We start from the raw sequence: 22377 nt of genomic DNA on the forward strand, positions 1-22377 counted from the left end.
CCAAGGTGCCCTATTCATATGAGGTTATCCATTCATTTTAAACTGGGTTGGAAATCATGCCGCCCTTCAGAGATTGCTGTGCTGTGTGTTCAAGTCATTTCCAACCTCTGTCTTGGGGTTTTCTTGGCAAAATTTGTTCAGAGGCAAATTTGCCTTTGCCTTCCTCTGAGCCTGAAAAGGTGTGACTTGCCCAAACTCACCTAGTGGGTTTCCATGGCTGAGTGGGGATTCAAACTCTGGCCTTCAGAGTCATAATTGAATGCTCAAACCATTATACCATGCTGGCTCTGTTAGTCTGCAACTCTAATGTCTTTCCTATGTGAGCCTTCTCAAATCTTAAGATCACCAGGGGATGCTTTTTCTTGGTACTGCCATTATCACAGTCTTGTCTGGTAAGCACATGCGAGTAGGCATTCTCAGTGACTGCTTCCAGACTGTGGAATTCCTTCTCAGGAGAGGGTAAATCCCCCCTCCCTTTCCTCTCCTTTGATTAGGAAGTAAACACAGACATTTGACTGTTATCTGGTTGAGAAGAAAGGTTCTCTAAATTGGTATGTACATGGTACTTTTATTCTTATTGTTTTAAAATGATTTTATACTGTTTTAAATTGTTGCATTCTAATGCAATCGCTTATTTGTTTTTGATTCCCCCCCCCCATTTTATCACCAGGTTTTTAAGTGTATATGGTGTTTACAGTGCTTTATAAATAAAGGATAATAACAACAACAACAACAACAACAACAACTTTGTTGTGGGTGTTGGAATCTAACAATTCTTGGAGGGACAAAAGTTGCCCATCACAGAGTTAAAGGGAGGGGGGCCAGACCTCAGGCACAATACCTCCCTTCTGAATGGATCTAAATAAATGAACAATCTTGAGGAGTGCCTCTGAAATCTGGATCAGTATTGCAATGAACAGAATCAAAACAAATAAGGCTTGACATTAGGAATGCAACTGCAGCCAGACAGTCTTCAGTTCTGTTGCTCAGAAAAGCAAATAGAAAGGAGAAATATCATTCACCATTCAACTCAATGATGAAGTATTTTGGGAACGATTTCAGCTGAGCAGGCACACCTCACCTTTGAGTCAAGGGCTCTAATATTTAATTGATTAATACATTAGATAACTGACAAACATTTATTCAACAAAATAGATCCTGATTAAATTGCCACCACCTTCTTCAAACACTATTTTAAAAACAAGAATGTATAATAACTGCATGCAATAATATGATTTCATGGTATCCTGATTTTCTCATGTAGGAGTGAATGCCTTTTTCAATACAATGTCTCTGTAACATGGATTATCTCAGTTAAAGGCAGGAATTATGCAGCCCTCTTGATGTTAAACAGCATCACCCAGCAGCCCCAATCAGCATAGGCAAATGGGGAGAATGCTGGGAGTTTCAGTTCAACAACATCTGGAGAGCTGCATAATTCTCATCTGGATTTAAACCCAATTGACAAACTCAATGAGACTAGATCTATTATATCAAACAGATCTTAGTAACTCAACATTTATGTAAATACCATTGATGAAATGGAAACTAAGACTAACAGATTTGTGTCAAAGAAAGTAGGCTTTTTTAAAATTCAAAACTTTTCTTTTACCTATACGTAAACTTGTACAAGTTTAATGATTAATAGTTTACTTGGTTACAACTGTTGCAGTTAATTAAGATTTCTTATCTCAGGTGATATCATGATCATCTATCTTGTGATTTACTATAGTCATCATCAATATTTAACATTCTATTATCCATGTAATTAATTTGCTCATTAATTTATACTGAACAAGCATCTAGTTTTGTCTGGAGAGGCTCACATGCTGTTAACGGGCTCAGGGGTGCCTGTTATCAGCTCGAGCTAATACACCAGCTGCGCCCTTTCTTGGAAGTCAGGGACCTTGAGACCGTGGTACATGTACTGGTAACCTCAGCATCTTGATTTCTGTAATACACTCTACATGAGGCTACTCTCGTGCTTGGTCCAGAAACTTCAACAAGTACAGAACATGGCAGCCAGACTGGTCTCTGGTACATCTAGAAGAGACCACATAACACCAATTTTAAGGTCACTCCACTGGCTGCCCATCAGTTTCCAGGCCCAGTAGAAGGTGTTGGCTATTACCTTTAAAGCCCTAAATGTCTTGGGTCCAACCTATCTTTGGGACTGCCTCTTTCCATACAATCCTCTCCGCACACTTAGATCCTCTGGGAGTAATCTGCTACAGCCTTATAAAACAAGGCTGTCCACAACCTCCCAGAAGACCTTCTCGGCTATTGCTCCCAGATTGTGGAACGGCCTGCCGGATGGGATCCGTCATATTACCATCCTAAACAGCTTTAAAAAAGCTGTAAAGACGGATTTCTTCCAGCAGGCCTTCCCTGGAAATGGAAAATCTAACTGCTGAACTCCAATCTCACTTCGGTCATTGTCTGTTGTTTATTGTCTTTTAAATGTATGCTTTAATTCTCATATTGTTTAATTTTTTTAAGGGGGGGTTGGTTTAGAGGTTCTGGATTGTATATTTTTAATTCTTGTAAGCCACCCCCATTGCATTCTGTAGAGGGGCAGGATATAAATAATAATAATAATAATAATAATAATAATAATGCTTAAAACAGTAACAGAACCATCTTAAACCCTAGATCTAGTTTGCTACGCCATGAGTTGTTCTAAAGGGGTTGTATGTATTGTGTGAGATGCTGAACTTTCTGGATGAATGAGGGCCAGTTAATGAAAAATATCATGAATAAGAATATCAAACAGGCAGCAGATTTCAATTATTCTTTGTTGCATATCAATGCTAATACACATATTCTGTCACTCACAAAGCAAGGGGAGGCCTTCAGTTAGCTCAGATACTAGGTGGCAAATTTGTTCTCCATTCCTTTACAAAAACATTGTTTTTTGTGTTGCTTCTTAGAAGCCAGTTTTAAGAGTGTCAGTGATTCACTGAACAGCCAGCAGTGGGACACTATCTTCCAGTTAATGATGGTTGTCAAGGCATTCTTAGCAGCCACATAGGATCTGAGCATGACTGCTGCCATCACAGGCAGACAACAAAAAGCATAGAAGTAACTGAAGTAATAGTTATGTTCCTCCAGCATCTCTCCCCAAAGCTCTGCAACTGGAGAGCAAAGCCATTCCCTGATTTAAAGCTGAACTTGTCAGCCCCAAAGCAGTACCTTTGCCTCTCTTACCATCTGCCTGGAATTTTCCATTTATGAGAACTTACAGCCCTTCAGGAAGTTTGTAAATACATCAGGTTTAACCAAAAACAATCTGCCAGTGGTTCTGAAGACTAAGAACCAGCCAAATTTGCTCATCCCTAGGGTGAATGTCACCAAAGTAGGGAAATGTGATACAAATACATGTCTGAGGCATTTGCACATCCTTGAGAAATAGTTTCACTGCTCATGTCACACACATTTTTCAGCTTACCTATTGCCAAAGGAGCCAGCCATTTTATTTTGTGGTTTTCACTGCCTTTGTTCTCAGGCTCCACATTGCCAAAAAGTGTTGAGGCATCTATTCATTGATCCTCTCTCAAGAAGATTTAAATGCCATCTTCAGCAAACATCTCAAACAAGAGCCATGTCCTCCAACTGTCCCAATTTGGAAGGGTAGTATGATTAATCCTCTGTCATCCCATTTTCAGCTGTTTTTACATCTCCCCTCCTCCTGCTTTCCCGCTTTGTCATAAGCTGTCATAAGCTTCCTTCAGTTTCTACAAATTGAGTTCAAAGTGCAAAAATAGTCATCATCATCATCATCATCATCATCATCATCATCATCATCAGGAGCAAAATCTTGCCCTTCCCAGCAGATTGAGGCAGATGCAAACTGCTGCAGCCTTTCCTAGCTTCTGCATTGTAACTTTTGCCATCTCAATCACATTCTGATGTTGCTTGGCCTCATGTCTTCTGGTTTTTATCTGTGAACTATGGGGTATGAAGAATCCAACCTGAGACTCACAAAGTCTGAATATCATCACTGTTTTTCTTCTCATGTATGATTTTTAACATCTTTGCCTGATTAAGAAGCCAGTGAGCTTTGAGAACTAGTGTAATATGCTTTGTGCCTTTTGGGTGGCTTAATAAAGACATCACTGCAATGTGTCTTTTGGATGTGCTTGTTTTTTTGATGTTTTTCTACTGTTAATTCACTACTGCTTCCTCCTCTGTGATTTATCACATGCTGATCATCAAGTCTCGTGAAGCAGACAATAGCTGTAGATATTGCAAATATAATAGACCACATAAGGTCTATTATAACAGAAAGAACCTAAATGTAACAAAAGAGGAGGAAGATTTTAAGCTGTTTTCTGAGTACGCTGTCCTGCTCACGTGGAAAATCTTGAGAAGTGCCAGCTTGCCTCTCAAGCTCAGTCACACATGACTTGCATAAATTAAGAAATGGTACACAGTGTACACAGGAATCTTCTCTGGAAAACCGATGAAGTACTAAATTGTAGTAAAAGAAATACGTATCTCATTCGGAACTGTGTGGCAGATGTCTCACTGGCTCCTCCTACTGAGGTGCTCCCAAACAGTGATGACTGAGGATTTTTTTCTCTTTCTTCAATTTTGCTACATTTGCTTTCTGTTTGTTTGTTTTAGTAAATGTTCTCATTTGTGCTGGAAAGAATCTGAGGTTGTTTTTTTAAAGAAATTCAAATATGTGTGGAGAAACTGAAACTGACTATTCCACCCACCTAAGCTGAGGGCTTTAAGTCCTCAGTGCTTAAATTTGGCTTTGGATCCCATCTATAACTGGCACTGAATTAGATCCCCCTCCCTTTTTTCATGAGAGCAGTGGCATCACTAGGGTTGGTGTCACCCCAGTACACCTAACTCATACCGTCACCCCCAGCCTTGGAGCCACTAGGCTAATGGCATGCAGGAGTAGATTGGGAAGGTATGGAAGAGAAAGGCTCTGGTCTACTTGCCAGTGACATCTGGTGCTCTGGGACACCCAAAATGACTGTCCATATCAGGTGGTTCTGCTCTACCCACCTTGCTTGCAAGTCCCAAAGGATTCCAGGTGTATTTGGCAGTGGTGGAGGCCTCTAGGAGTTTGCCATGGCATGTATGCCAACAGCATCCTGGCCAGCCTCCTTGCCTTTTCTGGGCGGGTAAATCCAGTCCTTCCAAAGACCTTCAATCTCCAGGTGTCCTGTCTTACTCTCAGAGGTGTGACACTACATTCCACACCAGAAAGCAGACCCCCCCTTCTGAGTTGTCACCTGGTGCAGTCCACATGCCCCACACACCCTTAGTGAGGAGCCTGCCTGAGAGACTCATCAGCTTAATCAGTAGGCAGATACAACATAGTTCTTTACATAGTAGAAATAGCTGCATCTGTTGGAGCTGGCTAGAGCAATATACCAAGGTTTGAAAACTGAATTGGAAGAAAGTGAAATTGACAGATTTTCCCACCCTTCTCCCAAACAACTGGAGAAGGAAGTTTTCATTTTAGCTCTGCTTAGCCCAACTAAAAGCGAAGCTTGAAGAGTGACCTGTCTATCTTAAATATGTACATCAGCTTACTGATTCCTCCAATTTCTTTCACCTTCCTTTCCTAAACAGCACTTATTAAGTGTGAAAGGTGAGAGTGTAATCTGTCCTGAATGCACTGACCCTCTATTCTCTTATCCATCCAGACTTTAAGGTGAGCACAAATTGTTATGCCTGCCAGAATTTTGTAAGTTCTTTGGCATTGTTTTGCTTTACTTCATCCCATTGCTACACACACCTAGATTTTACCCTCAAGTTATCCATGACTCATTTCAAAATCCATAATTTTGGTCTTCCAAACCTGCCCTCGACTTATACATGAGGTTGACCTATAGTCGAGTATATATGGTAAGTGATAATGGACTATGTTAGCTGAGATCCTACAGGGAGGAGATGGAGTGTAACTTTTTTGCTCACATTGTTACATTGTGATAGTGAAACACTGACTCATTAGAATGTACAGCCAAATGTGCATGCTCATCTATGTGTATCCATGAGCAACATGTATGTACATCCAAGCACATCCATATATAACGTACATGCAGAACGGCATCCATGCACTATTTCTGCAGCCTCAAGCTGAATATGGTCATTCTGCATTGGACAAAGCTGTCCAGTCACTTTGGAAGGGAAACATACACATGCATAAGGCCACTAAAAGAATTCTGGCCATTATATAAAGTTACATTATTCCTTACCTGTAGCATTCTTAAATCAATTGCATAAGAATAATTTTACTTTTGTTCTTAAGGGTTACATATACAGTGCACCCTTCCCTTATGCAGCAGATCCGTTCCAGACACCCATGTAAGGGAAATACCATGTATGCTGAAGACCCATTGAAAACATTTGCCCCTTCCGGTGCGCAGCTTTCAGCATAAGCTGAAAGCCATGCATAGTGCACTCACATATGACTCGGGCACACTGTACAATATATGCTGTTTCATATATAACAATTATATGCAAGGTATATATATGGCTGTATGAGAGAAGACATGGAATTGAGAATGTATTTCAGTCAGTTCATAAGAGCACTGAAGTCTTCTCATTGCTTGAAAGATTTCTATGAAACAATACAGATGTACATGAACATAATAGCTATCTGTGAAAAACATGATGTTACAATCAATAGTGTCAAAAATACTGACATGATGTAGTTTATAAGATTAAAGCGAACAACAGAGATGATGAAGCACCCAAGATAAGATATTTATTTCTTTAGGACAGGCAATCTCTGTTGTCTGCAGAAATCTGGAACCAGTCAGGAAGGATAATATTTGGGGTGAAAAAAAAAGTTTATTTAGAATGAGGTAGTGAGCATGTCACTGAACAGATTTCCATCTAAGGCACTAGAATGATAATATCACAGTCATTTTATGTTAGTGGCTCACTGCTTAATGTGGGAGAAAGCAAGAAAATCTGTCTTGCATGTGCTCCCAAGGGCTGATGGCAAACATAGGCTGGCATTCTGTTATACTAGACTAGCAAAGATGTTCAGCTTCTTTCCCCCCCAAGAAATATATTTGAAGAAGCTCCCACTAAACATTTGTGATGATTTTCAAAGCAGTGGGTATGATGGGACAAACCAGTATACCTTCTTAGAAAGAATTGCCCAATATGTTCACATTGTTGCATGTTGTGTGATAACACACTGTACAGAGTATTCAGAACTACAGCAAAAGGAGAGATGGAGAGCTGATGAGTCCCTCCATCTGCTCTGATGATACCAGAGCCTGCTAATTCATGAATATTATTTTACCCTCCACGAACTGTTTCAATTCAAGCTGGTTTTCATAAGAACTTTGTAAATGTGGGAGCTGCAGTTTGCTTGTTTTTTCCCTTCCTTTCTTACTCCATTTCCTTTTTGTATTGGAGCTTATAGACCATAAGACTGACACAGGGACTATAAATGTTTGTTGTTTTAAAGATTTCATCTTACATTTGGCTGGCGGCAGCAAGCCGCCAATGAATACCAGGTGCTGTAGGCTATATTTCAGAGGAAGGAACTGGCAAAATCATCTCTGAGTATTCTTTCTTAAGAAAACCTTATGGAATTTATGGGTTGCCATAAGACAACAGGTGACTTGAAGGCACACACACACTCACAGCAAGCCATAAAGGCCAGAAGAGAACTGTATATTAGGGGAAGCAAACTCAACACCTAGAAGTGAAGGGGATTGAAAGATTTTTTTTTAAATGGCTGTCACCTGCATTTGAAGTGCAGAGTGGGGAAATCAGCTTAATAATGACAAACAAAACTATCCCACTTTTATGAAACATAGTAATCAGGTTGTAATCAAGGAAACCAGACTTGGAGGTCACTAGACACAAGGGTTAGCAGTACATTGTGTTAGAAGTGTGCCCCTCTGCTTTCTCCTAGGTATATGTATTACCCAGAAGGATGTAGTTTGGATTTTTGCATGTCATGTCTCCAGTCTCAGCCTTTTGCACATCAGAATGTCTGGCATTTCGACAGTAAACAGTACAAAGAACAATATGAAAAATCAAGGAGTGGAGGTAACAAAATATTTTGAACATAGCTTTTAAAAAAACACCTCCAGATTTTATGGCAGGTATAATGTCCATTATCACTGGATACAACTCAAGTATTCCTATAGCACAAATAAGTTACAAAATGATAATTGCCCACTTCTAAATTCATCATATGCTATATAGGAAGTTTAGCATGTAATAACATTTCAGATTTGTATCTTGAGATTTGAGCCATTGATAGAGGAACAGATAAGGCATCCAGCCAGTATTTCTTGTTATTTTTTTGTACTCAGTTTTGATAGCTTGGGTTAAAGCTAGTGGAGTTGAGATTTTGGCATTTGTTGTGGTTTCTCCATTTTACCTGGTTGTAAGTGGCATTTGATTCAATAGGATTTATTTCAATGAATTTAAAGGTGTCCTAAAATGCACCTGCACTACAAAAATAATCCAGTTTGACACTACTTTAACTGCCATGGCTCAGCACAGTGGGGCCTCCTTACATGCGGATTTGCCATCCGCAGATTTGAGCATCTGTGAATGGCAAGCCCATGGAGGGGGTGGAGGAAGAGGAGGAAGGCATGCATGCAGCATGGCAGAAAAGAGGATGACAAGGAGGAGGAAGATGCGGAGGTAGAGGTGGGAGTGGGAAAAGGAAAAGAAGGAGGAGGGAGGAAGAAGAGGTGGCAGCAGAAGGAGGAGGATTGTTTATGATTGTTATGATTGTTTGATAGTTTATTCGATTGTTATCTGATATTTGATTTGATCTTTTTAATTTGTTGTCTGCTTAGTTTTATCTAATTCTTTCTTGTATTATCTATTGTTTTATATGTATTTTGTAGGATGTACGCCATTGGCAGGTTCAATTTTTATCGATTTTATTGTTTGTATGTACAGCGCTGTGTAAATCTACAGTGCTATATAAATAAAGTATAATAATAATGAGGAGGAGAAGGTGGCCACCCGGGAGACATAGCCTAGAGAAGGGGCTCCACCCAACCTATCCGAAACCTAACTTGCCTCCCTGGTGGCGCAGTGGTTAAATGCCTGTACTGCAGCCATTTACTCAAGACCACAAGGTTGCGAGTTCAAGACCAGCAAAAGGGCCCAAGCTCGACTCAGGCTTGCATCCTTCCGAGGTCGCTAAAATGAGTACCCAGACTGTTGGGGGCAAATTAGCTTACTTGCTAATTAGCTTACTTGCTGTTCACCGCTATGATCTTTGGAATAGCGGTATATAAATAAAACAAATTATTATTATTCCTCTCCTCCTCCTCCTCCAACTCTTTCTCGTTCTCTCGGTCAGGGGCATGGTGAGGCCTGGAGGGCAGGAAGTAGAGCAGTGGAGCCTCAGTGGGCCCGGAGCCAAAAAGGACCATGAGGTCATTCAGCCGAGCCCCAGAGCACCCCCTCTCCAGGAATAGGCACTCCAGGGTGCCACCCCTGGACCTTTCTTCCATCCAGGTCCCTTTCTTCCATCCAAGGGACACCTAAGTCTCGCGGTTCCTGCTGTCCCCAGTGTCAGGCCTGGATGATCGCGTGGCCACTAGGGCAGTCGGAGGAGTTCATCTAGGCCTCATAAGGGTGGAAGGAAGACCTGGATGGAAGAAAGGTCCAAGGTCCGTTTTGACTCCAGCCCCGCTGAGGCTCCACCGCTCTACTTCCTGCCCTCTAAGCCTCACCATGCCCCTGACCGAAAGAAGGAGAAAGAGTTGGAGGAGGAGGAGAGGAAGGCAAGGTCGGCTTCACGTGGCTGGGGAGGCAAAGTCCCATTGTCCCCAATGGATGCGCAGCCATGTGGCTGCATCACCATTGAGGTCAATGGGACTTCAGCATACGCGGATTTTGGCATACATGGGGGGATCCGGAACGGATCCTCATGTATACCGAGGGCCCACTGTACTATAGAATCTTGGGAACTATAGTTTGTTGTAGCACCACAGCTCTGTGACAGAGAAGGCTAAATGCCTCTCAAACCTATAATTCCTAGAATTTCATAGCATTGAGCCATGACAGTTAAAATGGAGTCAAACTGGATTATTTTTGCAGTGTGGATGCAGCCCTATTCCTCTTTCTTACACACTCAGCTGTCTGAGATATGAAGGCAGGGAACTTTCATATCAGCTATTTTTAAGCCACCCTGGGAATCTTTTTGGCTGAACAGTGGGGAAAAATACTTTAAATAAATGATAAATAAATGGATTATTATTAATAATAATAAGTCGATTTTTGCTAGTGTTTATTTATTAGTTTTGGAAAAGCCCAGATCTTTCTTGCATGAATGGAAGCCATAGACTTCCGTTGTCCATGTCATATTTTCAAACAGCCAGTACTTTCATAGGAAAGAAGCTGTGTGTGGTAGGTAATCTAATTCTTCTCTTTCAGATTACAAACCTTAATTTATTTGTTCCAGCTTTATACCTCGAGATTCGAGCCATCGACAGAGGAACAGATAAGGTGTCCAGCCAGCGCTTCTCATATTTTGGTTCATTAGCTATGGGTGAAGAAGGCGATGATGGTGCCTGTACAATAATAAATGAGAATAAGTAAGCATAATCTATTGGATTCTGCAATGAGAAAAAAAGCCTTATGATTATTTATGTGCGGATGTGGCCTTTCTCTAAAGCTAATAAGGTAGAGCAATATCATTGCCTAGGAATTTCAGAGTACAGAAAAGAAATAAAATAATCATTTATTTAAAAATAGAACTTTTGTAGACTATTTGAGTTCATTTCCCCTCATTATTTGTGCAATAGTAGAATAGCTTTTATTTCTGATAAAAGCAAAAGTCTCACATTTAGTTCACAACATAAATAATGCTAACTTGCATGTTGAGCTTTCTCAGAAGTCTTATTCACTACATTAACATAACAATGCAAGAGGACAGTTCTGATCATGAAACACTTATTTTGTTGCTTTCACAATGTTTGAAAAATGTTAAACATAAAATTTGCATACCATAACTTGATTTAAAAAACCATTAATGCAAAGTCCTTCATGCAGACACCAAGAAGATATATATTTAGCTAACTGGAAGAATATGCAGCATCTATGACAGGGTGCAAATCACACACCCCTTCAGATATTGATGGACTATAGTTCCCAATATTCCTCACCCACACTGACAATGCTGGCAAGGCCTGACAGGAGTTATAGTTCAACAAAATCTGTGGGGGGGGGGGGGGGGGGCACATGGTATATTTATCATATGGCAGAAAGGTATTCAAAGTGGTGTGCTATGTTTTTACTCCATATGGTTTAATTATATTTTAAAAACACTTTAAAATGTATTTTAAACTGTTTTTAACTATGTACTTTTAAAAGAAAAAGGTTTAATTGATTTTTAACTTTATAATAGTACATTTATACTAAACTTAATTTTGCAAGTCACCTTACAGGAGAAAGGCGAAAGGCAGAGTATAAACAGGGAATAATAATAATAATAATAAGTCACCAGAATACCATATCATCTTCTAGGTAACTGAAGTTTATGTATACTGCCGGCGCCGCTGGTTGCTGCGTCCAGGAACTGCAGCGGACAAACCGTGCAATTCCTGGATGCAACAAAAAAGAAGCTGCAAAATGCAGCTTCTTCTTGAGGTCGGAAATGGTTCCACAAGTCACCAATGGTGCACTCACGGTGTCATTTCCGCTGCGCGACATGCGGACGCTAGGCATCTGCGATGTCAAGATGGCAGCGCCCATGTAGAACGGGTGCCGCCATTTTGTATGCGCTTGGCGCGTACTAGGGTTAGGGGCGTCCGGAAAGGGTGCCCCTTTCTAACCCTAGTACATGCCGAGCATGTACTAGGGTGCCCGTCTGTAGCGGGCCTTAGTTAAGTAGCAGAGTCACTAAGAAACCCTGTTAGTGAATTGTGAAGATATGTAACAGGACATCAGCAAGATTGCCCTGTGTGCACTGGAACTGATGTACAGTTTTGTTACCTAAAACAGTAAACCACAGCAAAAGTATTACTATGCTTGCCAACTAAGACCGAACCAAGCAAAAGAAAGCATTTTTTTAAAAAAAAATCACTTTCGTTAATCCATGAAAAAATAATTAAATGTAGCCAAAAAAGGGAGAATATTAACATGCAAGAATAGACAATGTAGATCTTTGACTTATTCCATTTTGCACTATGTTCAATTGGAAATGTTACAGGGCACCTTTCATACCATGTTCATCAGCTACATTTTATATAGGCAATCTTTTGGTGATGCAAAGTCTTGCAATCAAATATCTCAAAGTAGACATTTCTGTATTTTATATGAAAAACAATGTTAGTACATTGCTCTTCTCTTTGCCACATGAGAAACAATGCACTGAGTAGGGTGAAGAAGGTGGGCTAATAGTTGCTTACTGCTGAGGAACTCAGAGATACAGCCATTTTGATATATGCCTCATACACCTTCACTCTATAATCCACACTGTGTTCTAGAAGGCTGGTTTGGGATTAGTAAGGAAGTTGTCACTTATGCTTAACCTCTCTCCTTATTAAATCACCAGACACTGTACTTGCTGATATAGCACTGACAACACCCTATAACTATGAACTTATATTCAGTGTCTTTTTAAAAAGATAATTGATGAAGAACAAGCTCAACTTTAACATCTTTTTGTGGTGTTAAAAAAAGCCCCTCTAAGTCCAAGATTTAAATAAGTTTTCCAATAGGTGATGGCTAGATGTTCAGTCTCCCTTGATGAACTTCAAGACCATGTAAACCTATCCAACCTTCCCCACCACCCTTGGGCCCCTTTCCCCCCCCTATTTTCTGGTTGTGCTCTGTCAACCTTCTGATCATCTACTCCCTTATTTGGGAGTAATCCCCCTCCAACCTCCAGCCTTTTCATTCTCTTCCTTCTTTTTGGTTTTGTGCAGACTGTACCTACTGAACACTGCATAGCTAAACTACCATAGCTGCCATCCAGAAGCACTGGATGGGTTGTCTGCAACTTTCACAGTTGCTCTGCATTTGCTGTGTGGTTTGCTTCACAAAAGGAGAAGATGCTTGTTTCATGGAGAAACATTTAACCAAACCTAACCCTTGCCCTGAAAGCACTTAGGTTGTTCACATGCTGGAGATAAGAAATCTTGTGGGAATTTACACACTTTTGACAGACTGTCTCTATCGCTACCTTTTTCATACCCGTGCCACCTCCCCCTCACATTTCTCTATCGAAATGGCTTTACTCTATGAAAGTACTTTTCACCTCATGGGGAAAACATACAGCAGTTTTCCTAAAAGGGCAAAAAACAACTCAGAATGGAGATTTAAAACAAGAAAGAGCAAAGAGAGTTCAGGGAATCAATACCCATGTGCCATTATATTACTAAAATTGGAGCTGTTGTGTTTCCATTTTATTAAAAATAGAAACGTCAGGAGACTACATTGTCTCAATCATGTCAGCGATCTTTAGCACACCCAACAGAGGTCACTGAAAGTATCACAGATCTTAGTTTATACAGCAGCAGGGCACTGTTTTTGAATGAATACATGAATCAATATATACAGCATCCAATCCCTATTTACTTTGCATTGGACATAAATTTTATTTGAAGTAGGCCAGACAATTAAACCAGTTTCAAAGGATTCAGAATGTTATATCACAAATAAGAAGTGAAGAGTTGAAATGCCTTTGCTAGAAGAATTTAAATGATTTGCCACACAGGACTCATGAAAATGCTCACTTGTCATTCTTTGAAACAAAAATTTTCTGTCAAGTGAAACACTACTGTCTACTAAAGTTGAACTAAATATTTAGATATAACATATTATAAACCCAAATAGTGAGGCCAGAATCCTGTGGGTGTTTTGTGTATATTGATGCTCTACAAGGAAATGGTTGATCAGTTTTTGTCTGGCACAGAATGTCTGCATTCAGATGAAATAATTGGAGGTGCCTGTGTGGTGATGGTGATGTGAACATTGAATTGTGCATTGGCTTGTGCATCCAACAAGCATTGCAATGCTTAACACAATCAATGTGTAATTCTATTTGCAGAGATTTCTCCTGCACAACCCAGATGCAGGATCTCAGCCTTAAAACTTCAAACATTATTTCTCAACTTAGCCCATGCATTCATAGAGATATCTGATGATCCTACTGGAAAGGTGGGCTTCTTAACATCTTTCCTTTCACAAAACAGTAATAAAACAATTGGTATCCTGATATGTTTCCTTAAGAAAGAAGGATTTCTTCCCCCACATGTTCAGGTTGAATACTTTCTAATATCTTATGTTCTTCAGGCAGAGAAGTAGAGGCAGTGGAATACTGAAACACATATTCAACTTATGTGTAACATATACAATTGTCTCCATGATCCACAGATTCAATCATCCACAGTTTGAAAATATTCATATATATATATTACTAAAAGCAAACCTTGATTTTGCCATTTTATATAAGGGACACCATTTTTCTATGCCACTGTATTCTATGGGACTTGAGCATCCACAGTTTTTGGTATCCTTGGTGTGGGTGTGTGTGTATCCTGGAACCAAACTACTGCAGATACTCAGGGCCCACCATAGTTTGGCCATACACGATGCTCCACAGAGATGTAGAATGGCATTTGAAAACTGGGAACTGGGGACTGATGTGTCTGTGCCTGAAGCTACCTATACCAGCAAAAGGATAAATGATTATTCATTGGCTGATAAAGCTTCTAATGAAACATTTTCAAATAAATGTCCAGCTCCCTAAGTCATCCTTAGATCTATGTGCACACACATGCACACATTTGAATTTGAACTTTTGAACCACATCTGTCAATATGAATGAAATCTGTCAATCTGAACAAAATCTGTCAATTTTTTAAACCTTTACCATCAACATTTTGAAGAGGAGCTGATTTGAGGACCCAGAAACTTTGAAGTAACTGAAGGACCTTTATTTTTTTTACAACTTTTTGGTTGAGAAGGCGTTAGTCTGTTCATTTACTTGACAGTGAAAAACAGGCATCTCTCTCTCTCTCTTTCTCTCTCTCCCCTCCTTTAATTTTTTAACTGTGTTTTTCTTTTTTTCTTTAATGGTAGGAGAAGAGCTTCTCCCAGCTCTATTAACCATAATTTCCATACCAGAATGTCCCTGGGACACTACTGTGACATATCTTAACCTCATTCAAGGGGAACTCTAAAGGGAAAACATTGTCCTGACATAGCATATAGTTCCAGTGGCATTCTTGGGGTGGGTTGATGGCCACTAGTGGATTGTTTCTGGAGCACGATCTTACCTGAAATCGCTCCCTCAGCCAGGGGAAAAACAAGTCAAATGAACTGAGTGATTCAGAGGGATATCATCCTATTGTATACCTAGTGGAAAAGCTGGTTTTTGTATTTACTTATGAAGCCACTGTTAATGCAAAGTGAAAGCAAGACATTGCATTTTTTTTTAATAAAAAAATATACGGTGCAGAGTATTAGTGCCTTCTTTTATGCAGTAGCAGATGCTGAAAAACAAGGAATATGTGTGATACTATTCAGTAGCTGAAAGTGGGGTCAAGCAACCAGTTCCCATGTAAGTGGCAGAACTAATCAGACAGCCTTTTTGTAGCAATGTGCCTGCTGCATACATGAGGAAGATAAAATAGGATCACAGTTGGTTAGAGCTGTCAGGTTTTCATGTTGCGATGACAGATGATTTGCAGTGCTTGGGCAAGTTTCTATTTTAGTTCTGTCAATGACTGTGCAGCTCTACAAGAAAAAGAAACAAACAAACTCCGCAGGTCTCTTGCAGTAATTTAATTTAAGCTTCAATTAAGGTTATCTCTGGAAGAATAAACACATAGCCACACATCAGAAGTTCAGATTTCTAAAATATTTGTTCTAACCTAATGGACACTGGAGTAAAATATTACTGGTCATTTGGCAAGGAGAACAGAACAATATTGGGGACTTAAATATGTAATTAAGATATATTATTTTTATGCCTATTATTTTCATAGAGCTCTCCAAAAGCCTGGCTGGCACACATCTTCCAATTATGTAATTTACAGCAACATTATTCTGAAACTATTCTGAACTGTTAAACTTCTGAAGTTGCTCTCAAGCAATATTTTGTTTACAGAATGAGAAATAAGGAGATGTGGAAAACATAAATATGAGGGTTGTTCTCCCTTCTACCCTTCCTTATCGTATCATATCTTATTTTATCTCTGCAATGAGGAATATTGATATTCCCAGAATTCTGATCAGAGGTAGTAGAGCAGGGCTTTAAAGGGAGACCTTCATTTTGTCTCACATGCCAAAGCATCTTGAACAAATCGAGAGTGGGAGCAGAGGGAGAAGGTATAGCTCTGATTCCTCTCACTTCATCCAGCCTTAGAGACAAATGACGGCAGTTGGTGGCTTCCCTGTCAGTCAAATGGTAAATCAATTCCGAATTTTAAACTGAACTTTAAAGGAACTGCCCACATTTCTACACCCAAAATAGGGCAGCTGGGATACCTAATTTAAAGTTCAAAAGAAAATCTGGAGTCAGTTTAGTATCCCACTGATATGGGAGCCACCAGTCAACACGGCAGATAAATAGAAACACACTTGTAACAGCCCTGCTATCATACCAACAGTCATTTTCTAAGCCCTGATCCTTTCACTATTACTTATGGTTGAAGGCTTTTCATTATTTTGATCTCTGTTGGACCACTCGATGCTCGTTCTATGGTGCAGGACTGCTTGGAAGTATAACAATAGGTAGTTACAGTTAAAGGTAACCTTTCCATTATCTGGGAATTGACTGTGACAACAGATGGCCATAGACTAGGTGTAGGAGCAAAAGAGTGTGCCAGAGTCTGAAATATTAGTCTCGTAAGGAATAAGAGTTGTAAGCCAGGATGAGATGAGGCTATTAATAGGCCTGAAACTGTTTGAGAGAGGACAGAGGAAGCATCCCAAACCTTGACATGTGCTACAGCCAATAAATAAGCACAGATGTGGAATGGTTGAAAGAAGAGGTGAGATCAAGATGTAAAAAAGGAAGGGCAGAGAGCACAAAAATGTGTCATTCTAGGTGAGAAAGGGAAGAAAGCAAACACTTCTGATAACTCTGAGGTGAAAAGAAGAAAGGAGATTGAATCAATGCAGATCCTACAAGGATTTTTTTAAGGGCAGGGATAACACTTGTGAGCATAATCTTCCATAGAATTTTAAAGTGAAATGTTTATTCACAGGAAATGGCCAGAATTTATTTACAGAACTCTTGGGGGGATTACTGTTCAAGGCACTGAGAGAGAATTATTATGCATACAGGAGAAATGCTTTGATTGACCGCTATTTAAAGTTATTATCAAGAACAGGCAGTGATATTAAGTATAGTTTATGTCTGATACAGATGTTTTCTGCTTGACAGAAATACTGATGTATGGAAATGACATAATTATACGAACACCACACTTTTGCAAATATTTCAAGGAAAATTGAAAAAATGGCTATACTGGCTGTAAAGACCAGAGATGAAACAAAGGGAAAATCTGAATAACAAAGAAAAAGGACTCCACACTGTGATATAATTATGCAAGCATTATGCATGTATTTGTAATGACTTCCCTTTAAAATCAACTTTTCTGTTATCAAAGTTTTTGTTTCCATTTTTTTAAATTTTCCATACACTTTTAAAAAAAATCCACATTATCTTCTAAATATCCATGCAGGTGCTGTTTAACATTCTGATGGCCTGTTGTAGGATAGTTAGTAGTTTATAACTAATCATTCTTGTTATGATTTAGTTTTAATTTCAAATTATAACACACAATAATGGACCATGTGTTCAAAAATAATAATAATGATGATGGTGTACAATGTGAATGCTCCTACATTCCTCAGGCCTAATCCAATCTGTGGACATTCCTAATGTAGAACAGGCAGACATGTTTCCATTGTGCTTAGGCCCAGCAATTTATGAAAGGCCCTCCCTCCATCCCAAATGTCATTGCTGTGGCTCAGAGGGAGAGAAGATTAGCCAACCTTTGCAAGATTTAGTTCCTTGTCCACCACCATCCTCTTTTCTTTATGTGTTATGCTTTGAGAGCAGGGATTTGTCAAATGAACAGTTGTAAAAGGCTCCTTTAAATTGCCATGTACATTGACGGCACTGTATAAATAAGTAAATGATGATGATGATGATGATGATGATGATGATGATGATGCTAGTCTGTGAGGAACTCAGCAAAACCTCCCCTCTTCCTGAAGCCCAGATGCTGGCAGGAAGATAATTCTTCACTGTTATATTTCTGATCAGAGAGTGGAGATACGAGTGGCATATCTATGTAGTTGCTTCACTTCTTGGAGAAAACAGAGGGATTCCCATTGCATGCTGCTTGCCATGGGACAGGAAGTAGTGTAGAAACCCACTCAGAAAGTACTTAGAGAAATCTTACTTCCAGATGTTATTCAGCCTATCAGATTGATTTGAAGGGTCATTCCATGCCCTGGGGCCACAATGGTTCCCTGCTCTGTTATAAAAGGCATTATACAGTTGGCCCTTCTTATACACTGATTTTTTATACATGGATTCAAGCATACACGGTTTGAAAATGTTCAAAAAATTATACATTTCAAATATCAAACCTTGATTTTCCATTTTTTATAAGGGACACCATTTTGCTATGTCATTATATTTAATGGGACTTGAGCATCCATGGATTTTGTTATCCACAGGGGATCTTGGAACCAAACCCCAGCGGATAACAAGGGTCCACTGTAATTCAATGAGGTATTTTGTAGAGGGAAAGAATTGAGTCCGCTATATAAAGAATGGCTATCAAAAGACTCAACATCCTCAGCAACAGGAGGACCAGATCATATGATCTAAATATCAATCATCCTCTTGGGCTTTAAGAACACTTCAAAATCCTTGGGAACCTTATAGGTAGAAGTGGAAACTTCTGAATTTCATAGACACAAATCGTTTGAAAAATACAAATATAAAACTTAGGTTCAAAACATACTGCAGAAATTTGGGCCTTAAAAGACTTTAAAACAGATAAATGAGCTCACCTCAGGCTGCTTTATCTGACACCCTCTATATTCATACCTTCACTTTAAGATCAGTGAAGGACCAGACTATTGCAGAATAAATGAACATAGTCCTGAGCCAGGAGATGAAAAGGCTTTAACCATATGGAACTTTTTTTTTATTGTTACTTAAAAAAGAAATCTGAATGCTACAAGCCATGGACCTGTTGCACAAAACAGACTCTCCTCCTAGCCACCACACTGTTGCTCAAACACGTGCAACACAGCATGAGGCAGAATTTGAACCACAATACTCTTCCTCTACCATTTGGACAAGCCAATGTCCCATAACAATAAGAAATCAAGTTCCTTCCCTTTGTTATCCTGCAGAATCCACTTTCTAATGGCCTCAGAGCATGGCATGTTAGCTCTTGTTTGAATTTTCCAAAGTTAATCCAAAGCCTGCTTCTTCAAGAAAATATGTCTTCATATGCGTTCTAATGGGAATGAGTGCATATGCAGAGATGCCAGAAAGTTTGGACTTTTTCAGACTTTGATGGTTTGATCACAGTGATTATAGGGTTTTGCTATAACAATCCATTCCCTCTCTCTTCTTTGGCCTAGAGATAGGTTAGTCACTTTCTGTCTGATTTAAATATTTCTAAATTCTCTGTATCATCTATTATTTATTCCCAACCCTTTATAAATAAACTTTCCTCTTTATAGCATTGTGTGTGAGCACATGATAGGGATGGATAGAATATGTGAAAATGGTTGAAAAACATGTCTTCCAAGTGTTGAGAAACCTTGTCAAAAAGAATCCTGGACTAATGAGAACCTTTTGTTGTTCAAGACTTATTCTGCCCACAATTTGAACATGGTTGTTTTTTAAAAGAAAGCAACATTTTTCTTGAAAAGGTATTACGTGACTATTATTTGCTATTTAGCGTTTTTAATTTGTTGCCTGTTTTACTGAACACTTTCCTGTATTGTTTTGCATTATTTATATGTATTATGCTATTATTTCTTAGATTGTACACCATGGGCAGGTTTACTCTTATTTATTTTATTGTTTGTATGTACAGTGCTGTGCAAATCTATAGCGCTATATAAAGTATAATAATATTTTCTGTGGGTTTTACGGGCTATGTGACCATGTTCTAGAAGGGTTTCTTCCTGACGTTTTGCCAGCATCTGTGGCTGGCATCTTCAGAGAATGCTTGCCTGGAAAAAGTGGGTATATATACACTGTGTGAGCCTGGGAATGCAGGAGTGATTTGCATGTGTATTGTTCTGTGCTGATGGCAGGCCTCAAGCTGGGAGGCTAATGCAAAAGAGGATTAGTGTCTAATGCAAACTTGCCCGTATGGCTTTGCTCATAAGCTCAAAGCCGCATATAGCACGCCCGCGTGGCTATTTGTAATTGTTACGTTCCTGCTCTGTCAATCCCATCTTTCACACAGTAAGTTATCTGCCATTATAACTTATTTATTTCACATTTTCCCCTTCATCAAAAAGTTGTCAATTATATAGATAAAATGTTGATGTCCGATATTTTATTAGATGTCTAAAGTAATGACTAACAACAAAACAACTCTGACTTCTAAGGGAAACTGTTCAGGCATGCTGAGAACTCATCTGTATGTGGACAATATTATAACTGACTATGTACATTAGAACAGTTTGTTTCCTAATGCATGGGTCTTTGCTGATAAGTTACTCCACAGCAAACAACATCAATGAGAACTGAGAGGTATGGCATATGCTCCACTCTATTCTGCTCTGGTCAGGCCCCACCTGGAATATTAGGTCTGGGCACCACAGTTTAAAAAGGACGTTGAGAAACTGGAGCGTGTCCAAAGGAGGGCGACTAAAATGGTGAAGGGTCTGGAAACCATGTCCTATGAGGAATGCTTTAGGGAGCTGGGGATATTTAGCCTGGAGAAGAGAAGGTTAAGGGGTGATGTGATAGCCCTGTTTAAATACTTGAAGGGATGTCATATTGAGGAGGGAGCTAGCTTGTTTTCTGCTACTCCACAGACGAAGACCCAGATCAATGGATGCAAGCTATAGGAAAAGCGATTCCACCTCAACATTAGGAGGAACTTCCTGACAGTAAGCGCTGTTCAACAGTGGAACACACTCCCTCGGAATCTCCTTCCTTAGAGGTCTTTAAACAGAGGCTGGATAGCCATATGTTGGGGATGCTTTGATTGAGAGTTCCTTCATGGCAGGGGTTTGGACTGGATGGCCTTTGCAATCTCTTCCAACTTTATGATTCTGTGATTCTGTCATTTTAGGGAACAAGATGTAGCACTAAGAAGAATCCAAGATGTGAGAAAGCAAATCACTGTTGTCTACTGATGGTTCCTCCTTTTTTTCTCCTTAGCTCTTGATTTCCAAAGTAGTATCTTTCTCTTTTTAAATAAGTTTGCTGCTGGATTCAATTAGCAACCCAATACTGCAATTTGATGGTTACCTTGGTGGATTCTCTGATGTCAGGAAGTAAGACTGTTGTCTTTAGATTGCAAAAAGAGTTTGCTAAACAACTATGGTGGGTGTTTACATTTCTGTTCTTCTAGCAATCACCATTCTTCTTATTGCCACATCTTGTTCCTGAGGAGCACAGACCATACCTTTCAGTTTTCACTGATGTTGTTTGCTGTGGAACTAGAGGGTAGGTTCAGTGTACTACTATTTCTGGCCACAATATGTCACTAGCCGTTTTGAAAGAACTAGAGTGAGAATTCAGCAGGATGTCTAGTTTTGATTTCAAGCATATGAATTAATATGCCTGATCCACTAGGTACCAACATCAGTATCATAGCTGTTATTCTTGTAATGGAGAGATGGAGTAATCCACTTGTTTTGCTTTTGATAATGGTTGCATTTCTTTTCCAACATGAGTTAATTTCATCCTGGTAAACAATTTGCTTATGATAACTTTTTTTTTTTTGCAAAACAGTCTGCAAGAAATATTATGTGCATTTTCGTAGACAACCTCTCCAACAGAAACAGTTGTTTCTTTCCTGTCTTATGTGGACATCCCCCCCCCCCCCCCAGTGAGATGTGTATTTTTTTTTTCCTTTTTTTTTTCATCATGGAAAAACAAAATTTGAAGGAGTATGTAAATAAAAGGATAATAGAATGATCATTTAGCTATGAGTTTAGGCAACACAAATTAGTTGGTTTTACATTAAAATTAAACCCAAATATGAAATGAAATATATTGAAACAATAATCCAAAATAGTACTGAAATAAAAATACTGAAATAGTAATCAGCCAGAGGGGCAATGCTAGCCAAGTCCATACCATCTTCCATAGTCCCATGATGAAAAAAATCAAGCCCATGCAAGACCTGGTGCAATAATCTTTGAAAATGTCTTGTAGTGGTGTTGCTTTAAAAATTG

At 39.3% G+C, this 22377-nt stretch overlaps 1 protein-coding gene across 1 annotated transcript in view; it reads right to left on the reverse strand.

The window, feature by feature from the left end:
* The window catches only part of SNTG2 (syntrophin gamma 2), a 188157-nt gene that overhangs the window by 83488 nt on the left and 82292 nt on the right, over nt 1-22377 (reverse strand). Inside the window, exon 9 of the mRNA XM_042457420.1 lies at nt 10408-10535. Within this exon, the coding sequence (XP_042313354.1) occupies nt 10408-10535 (128 nt within the window). The remainder of the gene's footprint in view (nt 1-10407; nt 10536-22377) is intronic.

Source organism: Sceloporus undulatus, chromosome 1 (genome assembly GCF_019175285.1).
Source record: "Sceloporus undulatus isolate JIND9_A2432 ecotype Alabama chromosome 1, SceUnd_v1.1, whole genome shotgun sequence".
Taxonomy (NCBI): domain Eukaryota; kingdom Metazoa; phylum Chordata; class Lepidosauria; order Squamata; family Phrynosomatidae; genus Sceloporus; species Sceloporus undulatus.